We start from the raw sequence: 20,969 nt of genomic DNA, 5'->3' as shown, positions 1-20,969 counted from the left end.
GCACTCGAGAATTCCCCTGCCCCCTAAAACTCACCCCTGCTTCTTAACTTAGTGTGGTGGTGGGCAGATGGCTCTGCCCCCCTCCACCAAAATCTTCACTGGCTCTCACCTGGCAGATTCTGCTCGGCCATCCACCTCCCAAACCGTCTCCTCTACTTTTTCTTTGACCGCCCCTCGCAGACATGGCATTGCTGATTTCTAAGCCCTGCCCCGCCCTCCTCATCACGTTAATATGTGGTTCCTGGCCAGTTCCCAGTAATGACTCCAAGCAGATTTCCTTTTTTTTTGTTATCCCTCTTCACCCCAAGGACTGGTTGTAAACAGAATATAATAGCTTTATAGACCACACCCTCTGGCTGGAAGCTATGGACCCATAAACCTTGCTAAACACCTTCAATGTGTTCATTACTCCCGGTTTGGCTCTCGGGCAAGGTTTATAAAGCTTAAATAAAGCGTTGCCTAACTGTGCTTTCAGGGTCGGTATATTCTTCTTCACCTGATTGCAGTGTTGTCATCAGAATAGTTTGTTTGGTGATATATTTGAATCAGGAGGGTTGACTGGGTGATTACTGCACTGACAGTGATTATCAATAGTGTATGCAGATCCTGCTTGATTTCAAACCTATATGTGACATATTTTGTTGAATATTGTTTTCATAAGAAACGGTCAAACAGGAGCTTAGATAATCGGGAAGCTATAATCTGAAAGTGAATAATATAAAAGTGAATAATGCTTTGGATAAAACCTTAAATGCATGGGAGATATTATAATAAAGTATCATTCGTAGGTGACAGAGCTCTGAAATTCTCAATCAATTAATTCTGCTTTATTTTGGCATTTCCGCCATAAAAACACGGATATAAATTAAAATGCAACATCATAAATCACCTAAAACATATTTAGACACAAAACATCCTCAGGACAATTGAAATGACAATGTTATCAAAATAATGAAAAGCATGGAAACGTATTAAAATCAGATCCCCTCGTTTTGTCCCAAAAACTTAATGTATAATCAATTCTGACATAATATCAGCAATTCCTTTATCACAATGCAAGGATTCTAATTGAACTCTATAGTATATTAAGCTAAAACAACAGTCCCTGGATATAAAGTGCACTAGCGCATAGACAAAAATATCAATACATGGAGATATAACACCCAATTGTCTGTAAACAGGGTTCACAGCTTACAGATTGTTTTCTCATCTACCATCACATAAATACAATTATCCCCTCTTAACATTGGCTACCATAAATGCGCAATTGTACTAAGAAAGTGGGGTACATAGAAAAGTGCATAATCAATGACAAGGCTGTGAGGGACAATACCACCCCCCTACAAAATGCCCTTAAACAGGACAAATCGCAGTCTCTCTCTATCTAAGTTTAACATCTGCCTCAATACTCTGCTGAGATAATTGCACACTGTGTGAACTGCACACTATCCCCGGACTGATGACACAGTAGCATAGCTTGAGCTGTTGTGTAGATTCCGGAGGCGGAAGCCAGCCCACCACGCCTAAGGCCCACTTAGGCAAAGGCCCCTTCCTGTCTGCCCCTGTCCGCACCTGCGGCACGGCGCTGGACGCTGCTCCGCTCTGTACCTGTTTGGCGCATAGAAACGCGGCGTGGCCTATCCACTACGCCCTACTCACTTGTCCCATCCAACCCACCGCAATGGAGAACGTATGCCGGAACTAATTCAGACTCGTTCTTGCACCCAGCAACCTTTAGGTTCATCCGTGGAACCCTGCTGTAAGTACTCTCTACCTGCTTGACATCACTCACCCTCGACATAGTCCAATGTACTGTAACTGCACCTCATAGTAATGCCACGCTAAATACCCTCTCTTAGCGGCATATATGTAGTTTTGGGACTATCAATTTTAGGTGACCTCTGGCACATGTGCCATCTGCCATCTAGCCATTGTGTAGCCATTGTGTAGCCATTGTGTAGCCCTAGCCATTGTGTAGCCTTTGTAATGCCCACATCTAGCCATTGTGTAGCCCTAGCCATCGTGTAGCCTTTGTAATGCCCACATCTAGCCACTGTGTAGTCATTGTGTAGCCCTAGCCACTGTGTAGCCATTGTGTAGCTCTAGCCATTGTGTAGCCTTGGTAATGCCCACATCTAGCCATTGTGTAGCCATTGTGCAGCCCTAGCCATTGTGTAGCCTTTGTAATGCCCACATCTAGCCATTGTGTAGCCATTGTGTAGCCCTAGCCACTGTGTAGCCATTGTGTAGCCCTAGCCATTGTGTAGCCCTAGCCATTTTGTAGCCATTGTGATGCTGCCCACACCTAGCCAATGTGCTGCCTATACCTGCCTATACATAGCCAGTGTGTTACCACTGCCCACATTCAGCCACTGTGTTGACAGCCATTGTATGCTCTATAGAATGATCCCCACCCTCATCCTCCTGATCACCCTCTGCTCTACAATAACAACAGCAAACCACCCACTGCAGCCTATGCCTACTGCAACATCAAACTCTGATGACGAGCCCCGACCGACCAATACCCCAGACACCAACCCACAACCTACAAAGATACCTATCACCCACCATCCCATAACAAACATCCCATGCGATACCTTAAGTAGAAATGCCAAGTTACGAGCAAGACTACCTACAATCTACAAACCCCCAGCCAGACTAGCCACCAAACCTAGCTATACAAAAGACCACCAATGTAATGCCCCCAATCTAGACACCTCCCCCACCAAAAGAGATCCCCACGCTAACAATCCCATTAACAACCACCACAAATCAAGCAACAGACCCACCAAAAAGAAAAGCCATGTCACCCCTGCGACACCCAAACAAAACATACCTCTGAAGGGTTCCCTTATTAATGCTAGATCATTAATAGCACATGCCACCAAAATTGCCGATCTCATCCAAACAGGCGATTATGACCTTCTAGCCATAACAGAAACCTGGCTTCACCAAGCACCAGGACCCGCTCTGATTCTTGCCCTGCCCCCTAACTACAACATTCTCAGAGAGGACAGAACCAACTCTCGAGGAGGCGGCCTAGCCATCATTGCTAAAAACAATCTCACCATAAAAATAGAAACGCCTTCAATCACCAAATCTTGTGAATCCTTAACCGCAAAACTCTCAACATCACCATCTCAATCTATCAACATACACCTCATCTATAGGCCACCAGGTCCCATTGGAACCTTTGAGGAGGACATCTCTATGATACTCTCAAACAATCTAAAAAACTCATCGCAAGCCATCCTCCTGGGAGACATGAACTTAGGTTTCAATGACCACAAAGATTTGCAAGCGACCAACATCGCCAATGTCATCACAGAACTGGGATTTACCCAAAGAATCTCACAACCTACCCACGAAAAAGGTCGAACACTCGACTGGGTAGCCAACCACAACTGTAATGTAACAATCACTGATGTCTGCCCACAAATCTGGACAGATGATTCACTAATAACCTTCCTCATAAATGAAAACACCTCCCAACCCAAGGAAAATATATTGCCCCCCCCCTACCAACCAGAAACAAAAAAACATAACTACGGACAAACTGCTACCACTTATCCTACCAACTCTAAATTCCTTATCTGAATCACTAAACCCAACAGCCCTAGTGAACAAATTCAACTCAACCATGGCCATAGCCTTGGACACAATCGCCCCGTTGAAAATGAGAAAAAGCAAGCCCAGAGCACATTGAAACACTTGGTTCACACCTCACCTCAAATCCCTAAGAATTGAAAAACGCAAATGCGAATCCGCCTGGCGCCTAACCCCATCAGAGACTAACAAAGTAATTCTCATCAATGCCTCTAAGATCTATAAAAATGAAATAAGGAGGGCCAAAAAAGAGAACTTTAACAACAGAATACTACAGGCTAAATCTGGAACCAAAGAACTATTTCTTACACTAAAGGAACTGGAAAACACTATCCCTACTCCAGACAACTGTGACAAAAATAAAACATGGTGTTCTAATATCCAAAAAGCCCTAAACAACAAAATTGCCACACTCCAAACCAAAATTGAGAAAAAGAAACAACGTATACCACCTTCAACCAATCGAAGTGGTAAACCACCTATCCCTACCAAACCAGAATATAAATTCAACTTCACCAAAGTAACCATGCTAGATAGAGATAGAAAAAATAATACTCTCGCTCAACCCAACCAATTGTCGAGGCGACATATGCCCAGCCCAACTGATAAAAGACGCGGCCAGAGACCTATCCCCATTTATCTCCAAACGTATTAATGCCTCCTTTACATCAGGCACTATACCTGACAATCTTAAACAATCATGGGTCCTCCCCCTCCTTAAAAAGCAAACCCTGGACCCCGCCATCCCGACTAATTACAGGCCAATCACTACAGTCCCAGTTCTGCTAAAAATCCTAGACAGAGTGGCCTACTTACAGATCCAAAAATATCTGGAGATGCACCAACTATTAGGTACCTGACAGTCAGGCTTCAGGCCTCAACATGGTACCAAACTGCACTTATCGATCTCAAAACCCAAGTCGATGAGTTGAGAGATCTTGGAAAAACTGCCCTACTCCTCCTATTGGACCTCTTAGCGGCATTTGACTTGATGGATCATGATGTACTCTGTACCCATTTGGAAACAGCGGCCCACTTCTCTACACATGCCATTGCATGGATCAGGTCGTTCCTAAGCAGCAGAACCATGAGGGTTTCCTCCACCTCTGCAGCGGCTTACCCAGTACCTATCACATGTGGTGTCCCCCAGGGATCCTGTGTCCCTCCGACTATGTATAACATCTTCACGAAGCCCCTGTTCGATGATCTGGACCTTCTGGGTGTCACCTACACAAACTATGCAGATGACACTCAGATTCTCATCCCACTTTCGGGGGACTATGAACAGGATTTGGCCTTGGTGAACAGGATATACCTTATCATCCAGGCATTGATGGCCCGTCATGGTCTATGCCTGAATGATGACAAAACGGAACTCATCATACTGGGGAACACACAAAATATCAAAAGACTGAACAATGACTACTCATCATTTGTCATAGATGGCAACACCATTAAAGTAGCGAAAGAAGTAAAAACACTAGGTTTCTACCTCGACTCTTGCCTCTCCCTAACAAAGCAGGTGAATGCGATGGCCTCTAGCACCACCTACACCTGCAAGCTGATTAGAGCAGCTAAACCATATCTATCCACCGCCAGCTGCCTCACCCTATTAAGAGCCCTGGTATTATCCAAATTGGACTATTGCAATGCACTATACAGAGGGTCCAACAAACACACACTGCAAAAAATCCAAACCCTGCAGAACAATGCCCTTAGAGCCGCCCTAGGAATCCCAAGAAGAGAGCACATCTCAGACGTCAGAAGACAATCTAACTGGCTCTCTACAGTTGATAAAATTAAACTCAAAACAGCATCATTGACTTTCAAAAGCATTAATGACCTAGCCCCCAAATACCTAACAGAAAGATTCAAATGAAGAACTTCTAACAGACCTACCAGAGAAGCATACACCAACCAAATAGCTGTGCCCCCATTCAAGCTGAGCACAGCCGTAGGCACCAGTTTCCCTGTCAAAGCGGCCCAGCTGTGGAACTCCCTCCCATCTTCCTTAAGGTCTGACCAATCTTATCCACACTTCAGACTCAATTGCATTAAATGGCTCAAAGAAAATGACCTATAACTGACTACTCTAGGACTACTCATGCCTGACCCACCTGTTAATCTGCAGCGAAACATTTACTTCCTTCCTCATCACCCCTGCTTGATCCACCTTTGCTCCTCGACTTTCAACATACACTGTGTATACACCCCTGTGTACAATCACCTGTGTATGTAACCATGTACTTTGTCATCACTTACTGTCAAATGCACCCTGTAACTTTCCTGAAATGTGTAACCGTAATATGTAAGCTTAAAGTGTTCTTGAACACGCGCCTGGATACCCTCAGGTCTGGCGTGCTCTATAAATAAATAAACAAACAAACAAGCAAACAAACAAATTGATCTAGCAGAAAGCAATGGTTTCAAGTAACTCTTCCTGACGTCAAGATACTCAGGACAAATTAGCATAAAGTGGCTCTGAAATTCTTTTGGGGTTAGAACTCCGAAGGCAAATGTGCAAGTCTTATGTGCACAAACATACAATCTACTACTACCTGATCTGCTTCCGTGTGATCCTGACCAGCATCCACAATACGCTATTGATTGAAAATAATGAACTCACACGTGTTTAAGGATGTTTTCCATCTGTATCTAAGATGTTTCAGGTGCTGCAACCTTACTGTATTTTTCATGTATAATGCTTATGTTTGTGCTTTTATAGAGGCGCAGTGAGTATTCATTTAAGTGGGGCGAGGGTAATGTCAATTGAGGGTAAACAGTTGGATGCATATTTACATATGTTTGGTGATTTGGCAAATAATATTTAGATTGAGTTTAGGACCCAGCTTCAACGGTCCCCACCCACTTCTCATGACCGTGCCCTGAAGGACTAGAAACGCTTTGGTTCCTGTTACACGTGGTGCTTTCTACTTTGCCATAATATGCTGCATTCTGAAAGTTATTGATATTGCTTTATAGTGAAAAGATTTGTATGGTTCAACCGGATGCGGGAAGTGGCGAAAAACAAAACCACGTGAAAAGATAACTATTAATATTCACTTTAAAAAGGCAGCAATAAACATGCAATTTCAATATGAACACACTTAAAAAGATTTTTGAACCAAGAATATGCAACCAAACAAGCTTAACGTGCAAGAAAGGGGAGGCAGCATAGCTCAAAGAAGAATCAGGGCTTGGGATAGGGCACCGTAAAAAGTGAGGCTTAAGAGGTAAAAGGGAAAAGAACCGGAGCCATACAGCTAGTCATGCATATCTAAATAAACAAAGCAATGCACGTACGAGTGCACACATCCATACAGATGGCACATGCGCGATAATACAGATAGCAATGCATATATAAATACACGTATACAGCTAGTCATACACATCACCATAAGGCTAGCTATACACGTAGTCATGCACATAGGCACACATATAGGTCTTCAAATAGCCATACTCGTAGTCATGCACATATTCATATAGATAGTCATGCGCCTAGCAATACACATAGCCACACACATATGCTTATACATAGACACAAAAGCAACCAGAGACAGATTACCATGCACATACACAACGGTGAATACCGATAGGCATCCACATAGTCACAAATGATAGCCATACACATGAACATATCATATAGATAGTCACAGCACAGCTACACACACAAGCATACAGATGGTCATAACGGTGTACATGCACATAACACATGCACATAACCATGCATTTATTTCATTTTTCATGTTAAAACATTACATGGAGCTGTCCAGGGCTGAAATGTCGGCACTGGCCAGCTCCTTGTAACGTTTTAGTGTTTATTGTATATTTGGGGGTTCCCCCCAACCCCAATGCAACCCCCCCAGAACCCTAACCCTCAGTTTAACCCTAACTCTCACCCAACCCTAACTCCAACCCTTACCCCACCCCTAACTCTAACCCTAACCCTAAATCTAACCCTAACCCTTACCCCACCCCTAACTCTAACCCTAAATCTAACCCTAACCCTTACCCCACCCCTAACTCTAACCCTAAATCTAAATCTAACTGCAACCCTTACCCCACCCCTAACTCTAACCCTAAATCTAAATCTTACCCTAACCCTTACCCCACCCCTAACTGTAACCCTAAATCTAAATCTTACCCTAACCCTTACCCCACCCCTAACTCTAACCCTAAATCTAACCCTAACCCTTACCCCACCCCTAACTCTAACCCTAACCCTAAATCTAACCCTAACCCTTACCCCACCTCTAACTCTAACCCTAAATCTAAATCTAACTCCAACCCTTACCCCACCCCTAACTCTAACCCTAACCCTAAATCTAACCCTAGCCCTAAGCCCAACCCTATATCTAACCCTAACTCTAATTATCCATCGAAATTATCCATCGAAATGAATTCAATGAATATGCTTTTCGATGGAAAAGCAATTCAATGAATACATTTCGATGGATAAGCATCCGATGGATAGGAATTCGATGGAAATACCAGATACTGTACATGAACAAACATGAAGTTTACAAATATCCATACACACATTCATGCACATATTCATAGTCATACAAATAGCCATACAGATAACCACACAAAAAGGCATGCAGATAGTCATACACATTGGCATGAACGTGCCCTTAGCCATACATCTGGCAAACACTTATCCAAACACAGTCACTCACACAGTCATACTGATATGCAGGGACATAGTTGTCCACACTCGAGCATACACACAGGCATGCAAATATGCACACAGTTGTGATGTAGATAGGCATGCACGTAGCCCTAGATATGATCACCCTTATAGTTAACAATGCACTTAAGCATATAGCGAGGCACACACTGCACTACATAGACAAGACCGCTGCAAGGGTTTATGCTGATGATGAGGTGGCATTTTGCTACACTCTTTCCTTGCCCGTGAGCCTGATATACTGCTTGTAGTGCCGGTTTGGCATCTCCTGGTGCTCCCTTGCTGGCAGTGCTTTAGGTAGCATCTACTATTGCCTTAGCATAGAACTAGTTCTTGATGCTGATGCCAAGAAGGTGTGTGATCCCCGATTGGTCTGACAAAGTCAGTGATCTGCGAGCACAACAATGGGTTAAAAACCCTTTCACTGCATGATTGGCACATATCACGCTACCCGACCAGCACAGCCCCCTGGTACTATATGCAAGGATTACACCTCGGAATAAACACAGACATATGAGTGGATAGGTACATTCTCCCGTCAGAGATTGCAAACAAAACCAAAGACTAATACATAATCTCAAAGCAGGGTCACTATAAATGTGACTAGTGTCACTTGGGACTATTAACTTGGACAGCGGACCATGACCACCCAATACAGACCGCCAAACTTGCCATTACTACTTTTTGAAATGTCCATTATCGGGTCTTAAATATTGTTTATGTGCCTAGGAACTAATCTGTGTTTTCCAGCTCCCGTGTAAACTGGGTTATCTTGTTTGGTAAGCTTCAGAGCTGAGGTGGCGGGTCTAATATGTGAAGACAGCATGGTTCCACAATGTCTGTGGCTTAAGGAGCGACAGAAAGAGGAAGGCTGGTTTGAGCAAACATGTTTGTCTATTTTCTTTAGGAATATGGTCTTTACCCTTGCTGTTGGATCAGAGGTGAAAGGTTACACCTAAAAGGATAGGTTGAGTCTGCAAAAAAGGTTTTTCTATACCCAACTCTTCTTGAAGTGGACGGGGAGCACAGTACAGTCTAGAAGGGTCGGTGCAGTCATATGCCTACCCATGTTGAGATGGGGGAAGGGACAGCTCACTGGTGGCTCGACTTTATATCTTTGCTTTAAATTGTAGGACTCGCCAATTCAACCCAAGGATGAAGCAATCTGGCTCCTGCCTTGATATTACTTATTCTCTTTACTTGCAGTCATTTTACCTTATCAGATGTTACTGCCAGTGCTCTGCACTCCACTCTCGCGCTGTCAAAGCACTCCCCGTCCCACACCCCCAATAGCTCTCCTGCCTGCTGAGCCTGGCCTCTTTCTTTGGAGATAGCACACATTGCTCAGAGCAATTTAAGCCCGGATACTGCTATCTGTGTGTTATGCAGCCTGTGTGCCGGGGAAGCCCACAGTCCGCCTGCTAAGAATACAGCTATACCCTGTGACAAAAATGTGATCTAGCTGGACACATAATGAGTCTCCTGCACTTACATACTGTCCAGACTACCTCACAGCACCCATCCACATGCCAGCTCAATATGGGTTGCTATCAGGGACCAAGCCACCATTGCCCACCTTCGTATTTCTCAAAATTAAGCAGGAGTAGAGCTGCTGTTCTGTCTCCTCTCGATTTAAGAGGTTCTGCCCGTCATGTTTTGTTGGTTTACATCACTGGTATGCAACATTGCAGTTTCATTTTACCTTCATAAATGCTGAATTTAAGGTAGCATATTTGTAGGGTGGTATGCTCCAGGGGCCATTGCTGGTGCAGTATTACACACTCACGCCAAACTGAAGGGTGATGGCAAGAAGGTTTTCAGTTAATCCTAACCATGGGCATTTTTCTGGGCAGCCCTCCAGACCATCCTTTTCCTTTTGGTTAGATTTCACTTGACATGAAACAGAATGTTCTAGAGAAGGAACTTATTTTCAACCAGGGGAGTTGCTAGGTCTGGAAAAGACCCGGGGCTAAGCTGATGTCGGAACTGTTGGGACTGGGGGCTAGCTAGTCTTTTGGCTGTAGCTCCTGAGATTCTATCCGGGGCTACAACCAAAAGATTAGGGTCTATAGCCCCCTTAGCACCCCCTAGCAACGCCCCTGTTTCTAACAATACTTTAAGTTAGGCGGACCTGGGTCATCCAATAGAGGACCAAAACTGGGTGGACATATGGACCAGAACACACACCTCTTCCACCTGCATTACCAACAGGGAATGTGCGTACAAGGTACTGCTGCGGTGGTATTACCTACCCCTTCGACTTCACCACATGAACCCACAAGTGGATCAGGCCTGCTGGAGAGGATGTGGCCACCCAGGCTCCGTCCATATGTGGTGGCCTTGCCCAAAGATTCAACAGTTCTGGAGGATATGTCTGGAGACCATCACGCAAATTACGGGAACGGCGATTCCTCTGGAACCAGAACCAGTTTTGCTGGGAGCCCCAATAAACTGTGCAAAGTGTATTTTTGCAGTGCAAAGTGACTTTGCACGGCAAAAAGACACTTTGCACTGTTCCATGAATCTGGGTGTTTGTTGTGAATAATGACAGTGAATAATCACTTTGCACCGAGCAAAATATTGCATGAATCAGGCCCTGACTGTACAGCAGTCTGATAACATAACTATGCCCCATGTCAGGTGAAAGAGGCTTCCCTGCATTTTGGTGCTCGTAGTTTTGCGTTTCCATTAAAAATGCTAGTCTACAAGGGACAGAAAGTACAGAAGGCAATACTGGATGTTCTGTTGGCACTATCATGGGACCACTGGAGATGTCTGGTTGCTCTCATGTGAGGTGTGTGATAAAGTCACATGCAAGGCATGCACATTGCAATTATGTATTATATGAAGAAAATAGTTTAGTTTGTACACAAAAGAATGGGCTTCATTACGAGTTTGTCTGTCTGGAAACTATGGTTCGGGTGAGCTTACCGGCACCCTGTTTCCGGATCGGTAAACTCTGAGTCTGCCTGCCATGGCCACTGTGCCCTACAGGTTTGACCCTGCTGGGCTATGCGGCCACGGGAGGCAGACTGTTCACGGAAGCACTGGCGCCATTGCTAACGGTGCCGGTGCTTCCGTGTCCCCACTTCCATATTACTCTATGGGAATGGGGATTTACAATTTACCGGCGCCTGACTTCCCGGCCCACTGGACTCGTAATGAGCCGGTGGCACTGGGAAGTCAGGCGCTGGTAAAATATTATGGGTGTGGCAGCAACCCGGAGGTAGCACCAGCAGGGTTACCGCCGGACCTGTAATGAGGCCCAATAACTTTTTTTATGCCAACGAGCAAACTGCTCGATAAATTGCTGTTCTACTGATATAGGCAATCAGTTGTGGTGGGAATTTTGCTTTTAATTGCATATCACTCATCAGTATTAGTAACCAAAGTTAGCAATTTTCATAGGGATGTGCACGTGTGACTGATGATGAACTTGCCCTCATGACCCTTTGCCTAAAGGCTGTAAATGACATCTTGTTGAAAAACAGACAACGTGAAACTGTAAAGGAGGGCACAGCAGGAACATATGATAGAACACTCCCTTGAAGCTGCTCTCAAGTCAAGTACCTAGAGCCCCAGCATATTATTTAATGGTGGGGCTTGGGTCCCACTGGCCATAGAACCTGGAGTTTATGGATGCTATGCACCCAACACCACACAGATCGTACACAGCGTGCATCCTCAGTTACAGCTCCTCCTCAGTCCTTCCCACCCCAGCCTTTCCGCATTACCAAGCATCCACGTTCACTCCACCATTCTGCTGTTCACTATTCCTGCCATTCATCCCATGGCTGCTGTTCACCTTGTGTTCTACAAACCGTGCATCCAAACACCAAGACACCGAGAAAACATGCTTTGCAATCCCAAAGGGCATAGTAGATTATGGGGATTAAGTGGCACACCATACCAGTCGATGAAGATACAGTGCAACCCCCTTTTACTACGGTTACGACCAGCAGCAGATAGGCCCAAAGAGACATTGTTTTGCATATCAGAGGTCTTGTGTGATTCGTTTTTTTGTAACCCTGCCCCAATTAATACTTTTTCTTGTGGTCCTATCCAGTGCGGTGCATTACCAATAGCCCTCAAACTGCGTTTGTTTACGTGTAGTCCTGCCCCGTGCCATTGGTTTACATATAGAATTTCCCCATTGGACTTTTTTACTTGCCGTCTTGCCCAAGTGGATGCCATGAATATTGCTACACGTTCAGACCTATCACATTCCATTGCTGCAGTTCTATTCCTGCCCTGGAGCGTTGCTGCCTTTGTTGTCCCATCTGATCAATTGTTTTCCTTGAGGTCATAACCCCATGCATTGCTTTATCAATAGTTCTCTCCCACTGTATTGCTCTCTCTTTCTCTCTCTCCCCCTCCCTCTCACACACACACCAATGCATACTTGTTATTGTATATGTCAGCCATTTTTATATTGTGAATGACTTCACACACCTGTTCATAAGCACGTGTTCCAGGGCCACACCCAATAAACTAGTGCAGAGGCAGACGAATCGTTGCTCTAACGCCAACTGGTTCAACAGATGCAATCCAGGACTATAGTGCTGGCTCCTGAGACCCGAACTCGAACAATATACGAATAGAGCCACCTTCTCTACGATGAGGCACACGCACACCAAGTGACTAAAACACTCAGATTGGAGAAAAGTCCTCTATCCAGAGATAACTCATCGATTCACACAAAGGCCCTCATTACGACCCTGGCGGAGAACCATGGTGCAATTTGCACCATGGTCCATGGCGCAAAGCTGCCAACTCCGCCATGGGGGTTGGCGGACTTACCGCCCCATTCCGACCTTGGCGGGGCGGTAAGTCCCCAATCCCCATTTACCCTTCCCCATTCTCATTTTTGCCCCATAGGGTATAATGGGAGTGGGGAAGGCGTTAATTACGCCACCGTAAATTACGGTGGCGTAATTAACAACAAGTCCCGTAGCGCCATGGATTTTTCCGCCCGGAAAAAGCAGGCGAAAAAAGCACCATGGCGCTACGGGAACTCGTAGTAAGGCGGAAAGGTACGCCATGCATTACGCCGGCGTAAACCCCTTTCCGCAAGGGTCGTAATGAGGGCCAAAGTGTTGTTCTGAGCATATCAAGTTCCCGAACCTGAAGCTAGATGTGGTTAGAAACGACTGAATTGGCAATAAGCAGTGAAAAACATACAGCCGCTGAAATGCAGGCAATTGCACAGGGAGCATGCACGTTAGTGTGGGTAAAGGAACGTGAGTGTGACAAACGTGGTATAAGGAAGTAGGGTGTTATTAGTGTGGATAAGTGTAGTTAAGGGAGTGCAAGTGCGAGTAAGGTGCTGTGAGGCAGACTGGGTATAGGTGATGGGAGGTGAGTATAGGTGAGGGGGTGCAAGTGTGAATAGGAAGATGCAGGTGTAGATAGGAAGGTGGCAGTATATGGAGGAGGATGCCGATGTGGGTAAGGTGCAGTAACTGTGAAAGGGTGCATTGTCTCAGCGAGAATGTATGAGTGGGTCATTTTCCATATTGCCCATCACTAACTCTCCCTTCTTTTGCTTCCCTGGCCCGTGTCTCTATGCTGCCTGGGATCTGGACCTGCAGAGCAGCACGTGCATTCGGAGAGTACCTCTCACAGACCAGTCCTGATGGCAGGAACGGCTCAGGTAAGCAATGGTGCACTAAGAGGGTGTGCACATTTCTGCAGGATTCTCACTGCTGGTGGGTGTGCTAAAAGGAAGCCTTTAGGCATCCTTATGCAGAAGGAAAACAGTCCAGATATCCATATACCCAAGGGGTAGTAGGAAAAGGCAAATGCGTGTAATCCTGTGGCTGAGGGCTTTCTTTTCATTTTTATTTAAATAGTGTGTCTGTGCTATACAAATATCATTTGTGTTTGTGTGCTCACCTTACCATTTTACTACATTAGGTTGATGTTGTGTTGAGGAGCATTCATTTTTCCACCCCACGTATACTTTGTTCAATCTCAATTATTCGATGATCCCAACAAAGAAATGTGTCAATTATATGTTGTCCTTATTTGTGGGATATACCCGAGAGGGACAATTTTTAAATCTTAACAAGTCCACCTTTGCTCCTAGATCGACATGTGCTTGTTATAAGGCCTCTCAGTTCAAAGTGACTTGGGGGTGCAGTTGCTGCTGGTGGGGAGCTGCGCCATGGTGCATGCTTACTGCTCATTCTAAATCCTTAATACGTTTATAAACATCGTTCTAACACTCTCATTGCTGCTAAGCATCAGATGTGGCTGAACACTGTTTCCACGATACGCCTACTTCATTCTAGTCACTGCATTCAGCTCAGTAGTTGATCAGGGCTTTCAAAGCTATGATATTAGCTAAAACACTCATTTACAGTTCCATCGAAGAATTACAATAGCTTTCCCAATAGCATAACCCCTGCCTCGAGTGTATGAGCTGTTCTAGTTCACTCTGCTGCATTCTGAATGCTGCTGGCGGCAGCGATGTGTAATGCTCATTTCGCAAAAACAATTGTGAAACAACCTTTACGAACAAACCATTTTAAAAATGCGGCAGAGAAAGGGAATATATGGGAATTTCAAGAAGGGATTAAAAGTAAGAAAAAAGTGGGAAAAGGAGAAAATGGGACGGAAGGGTGGAAAAGCGTGGTGAGGTGAGCGATGGGGTCTGGAAAGTGAAACCCTCCATTTCGAAAAAAAGGTATGAAAAAAAGAAATGTGAGAAAACGGTCCACAAAATGGAAAGCTTCTCAGGGCATTTCAAAATGGTAGTCTATTCAAAATCATCAAATCGAACAGGTGGCAGAATTCCCTTTTCTTTTCTTTGTACCTCACCGTTTCCCTGAACGTCTCCCTTCCCCACCTTATAAAACCCTGAACCATTCCCCATCTGCATTGCGGGAGTAAAAGGGAATGCCATGAATAGCATTTTACGGTGGCATTAAGAATGTGGCAAAGAGACCTAAATGTTTCAACTGCATTTAGAATGCAGACAAGGAACATGCCTTCATGGGATCCCAGGCAAAAGTGGAGTTGCCCTACAATACCACCATGTCGGAGAATCCTGCACACATTGCTGGTGTGCATCCCAGTTGGGTTAAGATGACCAGATTTCCAAAACGAAAAACCAGGATGATCAACAACATAAAAGAGGGACTACCCCACCGCAGCCCACCAATTACCGCCCCTCCCCCAACACACCCCCACAACCACCACCTAATCTTATTTCCAGCACTTCTCCTTTCTATAAAGTGTATATGATCTCATTTGTGAAGTTTTGTCTGTGAATCTTGACATGTTAATTCAACACAAGCGTTTGCTCTAATTGATATTACATGGCTTGCTGTACAACCATTTCCGAGCCAGTGTCTGTGGTACAGTCAGTAAGTGTTGTTACTTGTACCTGAAAGGTTGGAGGTTCGAGCCTATCTTCCAACTTCAAATTCTGAAAGTGTTGCGAACAATAATCACAATTTTAATTACTGTAGCCACCCAACCATGCAAACCCCGGACGAGGTTCTAAAATGAAACAACTCCCGGGACCCCAGGACAGAGGGTGATTGACCGGGACATCTGGTCACCCTAGGTTGGGTTAATCCAATGACCCAGCCTTTACACTACTTGTTAAGAAGAAATGGTCAATTCACATGTTAGAATCACATGGGGTCTTGTTCGTCCTCGGATTTGACCTTCAGTTTTGAGGTTTGGGTTTATGTCTGATAGCTCTCTTTTCCAAACATGTGCCTGTGGAGTAACCATGATAGAGGGGGCTAGCCTGGTCATTCCTGCTCATACGTAGGGAGAGGAAGATCTTCATAATGAAAACCTTTTCCAGGCTCTCACATTCTCACTGAGGGAGGACTTTGTGGTAGAGTCTGCCCAGGTACTTATTAAGACTTTCAGTTCTCAGTGAGGGATTGAGAATAGGGAGTATTGTATGGGTGATGGCTTCAAAAGTATTTCTTTTTTGTTTACAGTGATGGACACTGATGTTTGTAAATGTTTTATTAACAGTGATGGCCCCTGCTACCCAGAATAAATTATTTTATTCATTTCAAAGAAGATATGATAACATCTTGTCACAGATATCTTCTCTAACCTGAAGTCACAGGTGTGAATTGCGCAGGGCTGACTGAGCCCTTTATCCTTATAAGGTCTATAAATGAAGTGCCATTACAATTGGCAATAATAACAGATATTATTGTAAAACTTAGAAGCGGGAGGAGTCCAGCATGCAGAGCTATGTAACACGTCCGATGCTATTATTAAGGGCTTTCAACTAGAAATGTTTTATCAATCTTTAAAAGCTTCAAATTCTTAAGTCCATGACTTTAAAAGGCTAAAACAAGAGAACCTTTGGATCAGAAAGTGGGATACATTTCAACCCCCCACTGAAGTGCATTTTACTGATTGAATGATGAAGAGAAAAGAAGATGTAAAATTCATAGCAATTGGGGATTTAAGGTCTCGAAATAGGGACTGTCTCACAGAAGGAGCAATTGTGGGAAGTCCTCTCTCCAATACTCTGTCTCACGGTCCTCATTTCAGCATCCTGTGCTTGCCACACACTAGAACGTTCTTTCTTTAACCCCCTCCTTTCTCTTTCTCATGATCTTTTAATAACTTGCTTGTGTCTATCAGAGCACTCATTTTGTGTCCCATCCTTAGCCAGCCTTTGCCATTTCCATCTGTCCCTCTCAGACCTGCATTCTGCAATCAGCGGCCATCTAATGCATAATGTCACAAACCTCCAGAACCCTTCAATACCCTTCAAACACATTACACGTATGACCATGATGCGCATCCCTGCATCATAGCTTTCTTCTTTTTTCCTATGCTGTTTAGTTTTACAGTCAAGATCTTATGATGCTAAAATCCAGCTATTGTGGGCAATGTAAATGGGTTGTGTTTTAAACTTAAAGGTTATTTTTTACCATGATGCTAGTCAATATATTGCCTATGTTCATGAAATGATTATAAAAATGGTACCACAGGGTTATGAGTCATTGGATTTTGTTTGATGAAAAGCATCACTCAAGAAACCACACTTCAGAATTCAAACCCCACCACTTTTGGTTTCATCTCTTGTTTGCCGGCTGTAGGAGGACTGGACTGGTGGACATTTTGATATTTCCCACACGACATGTGCCTCTGGAAGGCCTGTACGGCTCGCTTGTTAGGCTAAGCGAGCTTGCCACAAGGACACGATCTTTATTTGATTTATTTATGTTGTTTTGGCTATATATTGAGCATGAACCTTTGGAAAGCAACGGAGGATTGTGCATCAGTAAGAGCTGCACACATGCATTAGATGGCTACAGGGGGCTAGCGCGTGTGGCAGGAGGAACGGGGCTGGGCTGTAGAAGGGAGATTGTAGGACGATTGCAGGGTTAGGTGGGTTTAGGAGGTTTATTTCACGATGTGTGAAGAAGGGTCTCCTCGAAGAGGAGGGTATTGATTTATTTTCTTGCTTGCACAAGGGTCGGGGCATTGTCTTTGACTAGCTGTTGAGGTCTAGAAAGTCTTGTGTCCGATTCTCCCATTGCCCTACCAGCCTTTAAGAACTGCCGCCAACCAGGCTTTCCAGCAGCCGATTCTGCCTGTTTATCGGGGAGGGACTGAAGTCTATAGGAAGGAATTGCCCGGTTGCTGCCTCGCTAGGAGCTGCGCGGACAACCTTGATTTAGGGCAGACAGTCTTGCATGTAGCTGCGCTTCTATTTTTGCACTTGTTCCACTGCGGTAGCTATGAACGCCACCCCATCCTGCAGAGCCAGGTTTGCATGCCTGAAAGAACACCCAATGCGCCACAACAATCCCGCCACGGGCAGGCGGCCAGTGCCGGCCGTCAGCACCTCCTCGCAGCCGAGTGAGATGGAAAGAGTGCTCAGGCACTTCAAGCTTAAAGCTTTTAACAATTGTATCAAAGAGGATTTATTTTTGTCCTGCGCCAACGACATCGTTCAATGTTCAGGAGACATTTTCAAGGACATTTCAAAGGAGGGTGCGACAATTTAAAGACATGTCATTTTTCTGGCAATGCATTGATGCAGACACAGTTGTTTGTGCCTCAATGGCAGCGACATTTAACCATCTAGGACCTCATTACAGAAACGTTGCACCCGTGCAAGTGCAATTTTACAGAACAATTGCCCTAGCGGAACAACATATTCTTTCACTGCATTTTTGCACCAGGTGTCAATAGAGCATGGCATTATCACTAAGGAGAACATTGCAGTAAAAGAATAGATCTGTGCACTGGGGTAGTTTTAGTCCTAGTGCAAATATGTCCTTACACCTGTGAAAAGTTCCTGTAATATGGGTGGTAAATACTGGGCCTGATTTACAAAGTGCTTTCTGATGGGGTTTTCCCATAGAAAAACGCGTTTGTAAATCAGGCCCAGTATATTTCTATGGCTTTTGCAACGCAAAGGGAACACATTTCCCCCTGCTCTGCTGGCTAGAAATGTGTCTTCGGCACATGTATCACAATCAAAGGATTACCGATCCGGCACAGAACTTTACACCAAATGTGTGTGTGTGTGCGGACTTGCAAATGATTTTGCACAAATCCTTGGACAGAAATGTGTGATGCAAATGTGCAACATAAAGCTTGTGCACCAGTATCACACGTATGCACCATACAAAAGCCAGACTGCTAATTTTTCTATTGTGCATGCTCACACTAAATCAAGTTTGTGGCCATCATAGCGCAAGTGCATGTTCAGTCTTCGTATGGTGCTAGCGGCAAAATGGTTTAATACTGCCATTGCATCAAAATTTAGAACAGATACTTTTCAGTCTGCTTCCACCACTGTAATTGCTCTTACCAGAAAAGTAAATGCAGTACCACACTCAAAAATCGATTACAGCCATCAAAAGACAGATTGAAAAAGAGATCACTGCGTTGCCGTCAGCAATACAGTGACAGTCCTGAGTTGTATTGTTGTCATTGATCTTTCCACACTCGCATCAAATGTCTCCCAAGCATATTAGGGAGGAAGACACTGGCATGCCTCATCATCAGCGGTAAAAATGAATCTCAATAATTTCAGTGGTTAGACGTGCTCATACCACAAATCCAGGTAGAGAGCTGGCCTGATTTACAAAAGCACCTTTTAATTGTAACATCCCATTACAACACTTTGTAAATCAGACATGTAGTGAAGCCAAATCTGGATCCGAGAAAAAGAAGGGGAAAAAATGTGGGTGTGGAGTTTTAACAGATATGAGTGCATTTGGGCACCTCATTTCATGTACGGAAGGATAAATGAACAGTTTATCTGTGTCAGGTCATTCACCTCACAAGAACCCTCACATGATCTCTTCACTGACCCAGGAACATGCTTGGACATTATGTCAAAGGAAGTTTCGGTTATTTAGGTGGTAGAGAGAAAAAGGACAGGGGATGTTTGTGGAAAATGTCTTAAGCATACGCTCTGGCCGTCAAAGAGAAGATCACTTGGGGAGATTCTGATAGCAGCATAACCACTCTATTTCCAATCACCACATCAAATTACATGGTGCCAGTCTGAGTTAACAGGGATGCCAAAGCCCACACTAGGCATCCTGTATGAGCGGTAAACCTTTTTTCAGTCCGTTCTCCTTGATGTCCTGGTTTGTTGCCCTTTTTTTGAGGACTTCGCATGAGTCTAAGGTGGAATCATGTGAAGTGGTAAGAGTGCTAAAAAAACGAAATGAGGGATAAGTGGGCACCACAAATTGATCAAACAGTGGTAATTAGTCCAAAAATAATAATTAAGACGAAAAGATTAATCGGAGCATATCAATAAAGCATTGGAACAAGGATGTAGAGAATCTGAAGGGCACAGTGTGAGTGTATGATGAGCTAGGATGTTTTCCCTAGCCTATGAACTAGGAAGTCTTTCCTAGCCCTCTTTTGGATTAAGAGTGTTAAAAAACACAGGGGGGCTGTCCTTCAGTAAGAGATCGAAGAGGTTAAGGCGTGTTCCTTCTGTGTTGTGCGATCAAACCACCACCTGACCCAGAGAGGCATGAACATGTGTACAGCATGAATGACAGGTAAGGTGCAGTGCTAATGTGGTGGGACATTTCTAACTGGAGGGTTATTACATATATGAAATGACTGGATGTGTGAAGGGACAAAGTGAATGTCTCAGTCCTTGAGAAAAGAGTACATGCTCTGGAGGCAGCGAGATGTGTGTCTGTGCGTCTCTGTATGTGTTTGTTTTCCCTAAATTGACCCTTGCATAGCGTACCCCTTTACTGCCACTGGTAATTCCACCCACCCCCCTTTAGAAAGGAATGACATGGAATGGAAATACCGAATGTAATAAAGTCCTGCTCATGGCCACAATAGCCATGCTAGGACCTTATTCTCAAAAGTTCAGAAAAGAGGAAAAATGATGGGATGAGGTTAAAACCTCACAATGATCAGAGTTGGGTACCCTTTCCCAATATCTTAAGAGTATATTAATATATGTGAAGGGAAAGCCTTCTTGGAGACACCACTCTTCACAGTTTGCTAACGGTGTGTGTTGAGAAGAGATAGAGGTTCTGAGAATGATGTATGACACAGGCCCAACCTCCACCTTTACGACTGACATCTTTACAACAGCAAATTCCTGCATTGCTTTGTTCTTTCCGGCCTTGCCACCCTAGATGAGGGTTTTCCCCACCATACCGCATTCCTTCCACGTCCCCCT

At 44.4% G+C, this 20,969-nt stretch overlaps 1 protein-coding gene across 3 annotated transcripts in view; it reads left to right on the top strand.

Annotated features, from left to right (window-relative positions):
- NSMF (NMDA receptor synaptonuclear signaling and neuronal migration factor) overlaps positions 1-20,969 on the top strand; it is a 323,292-nt gene that overhangs the window by 26,700 nt on the left and 275,623 nt on the right. For 2 of the 3 annotated variants that reach the window (XM_069609794.1, XM_069609795.1), the window contains exon 2: positions 13,888-13,949. In XM_069609794.1, coding sequence (XP_069465895.1) covers positions 13,888-13,949 — 62 coding nt within the window. The remainder of the gene's footprint in view (positions 1-13,887; positions 13,950-20,969) is intronic. The other variant, XM_069609796.1, reaches the window with a different exon arrangement.

This window comes from Ambystoma mexicanum, chromosome 8, assembly GCF_040938575.1.
Source record: "Ambystoma mexicanum isolate Mex_15411 chromosome 8, UKY_AmexF1_1, whole genome shotgun sequence".
Classification (NCBI taxonomy): domain Eukaryota; kingdom Metazoa; phylum Chordata; class Amphibia; order Caudata; family Ambystomatidae; genus Ambystoma; species Ambystoma mexicanum.
This window is presented reverse-complemented; position numbering and strand designations above follow the sequence as displayed.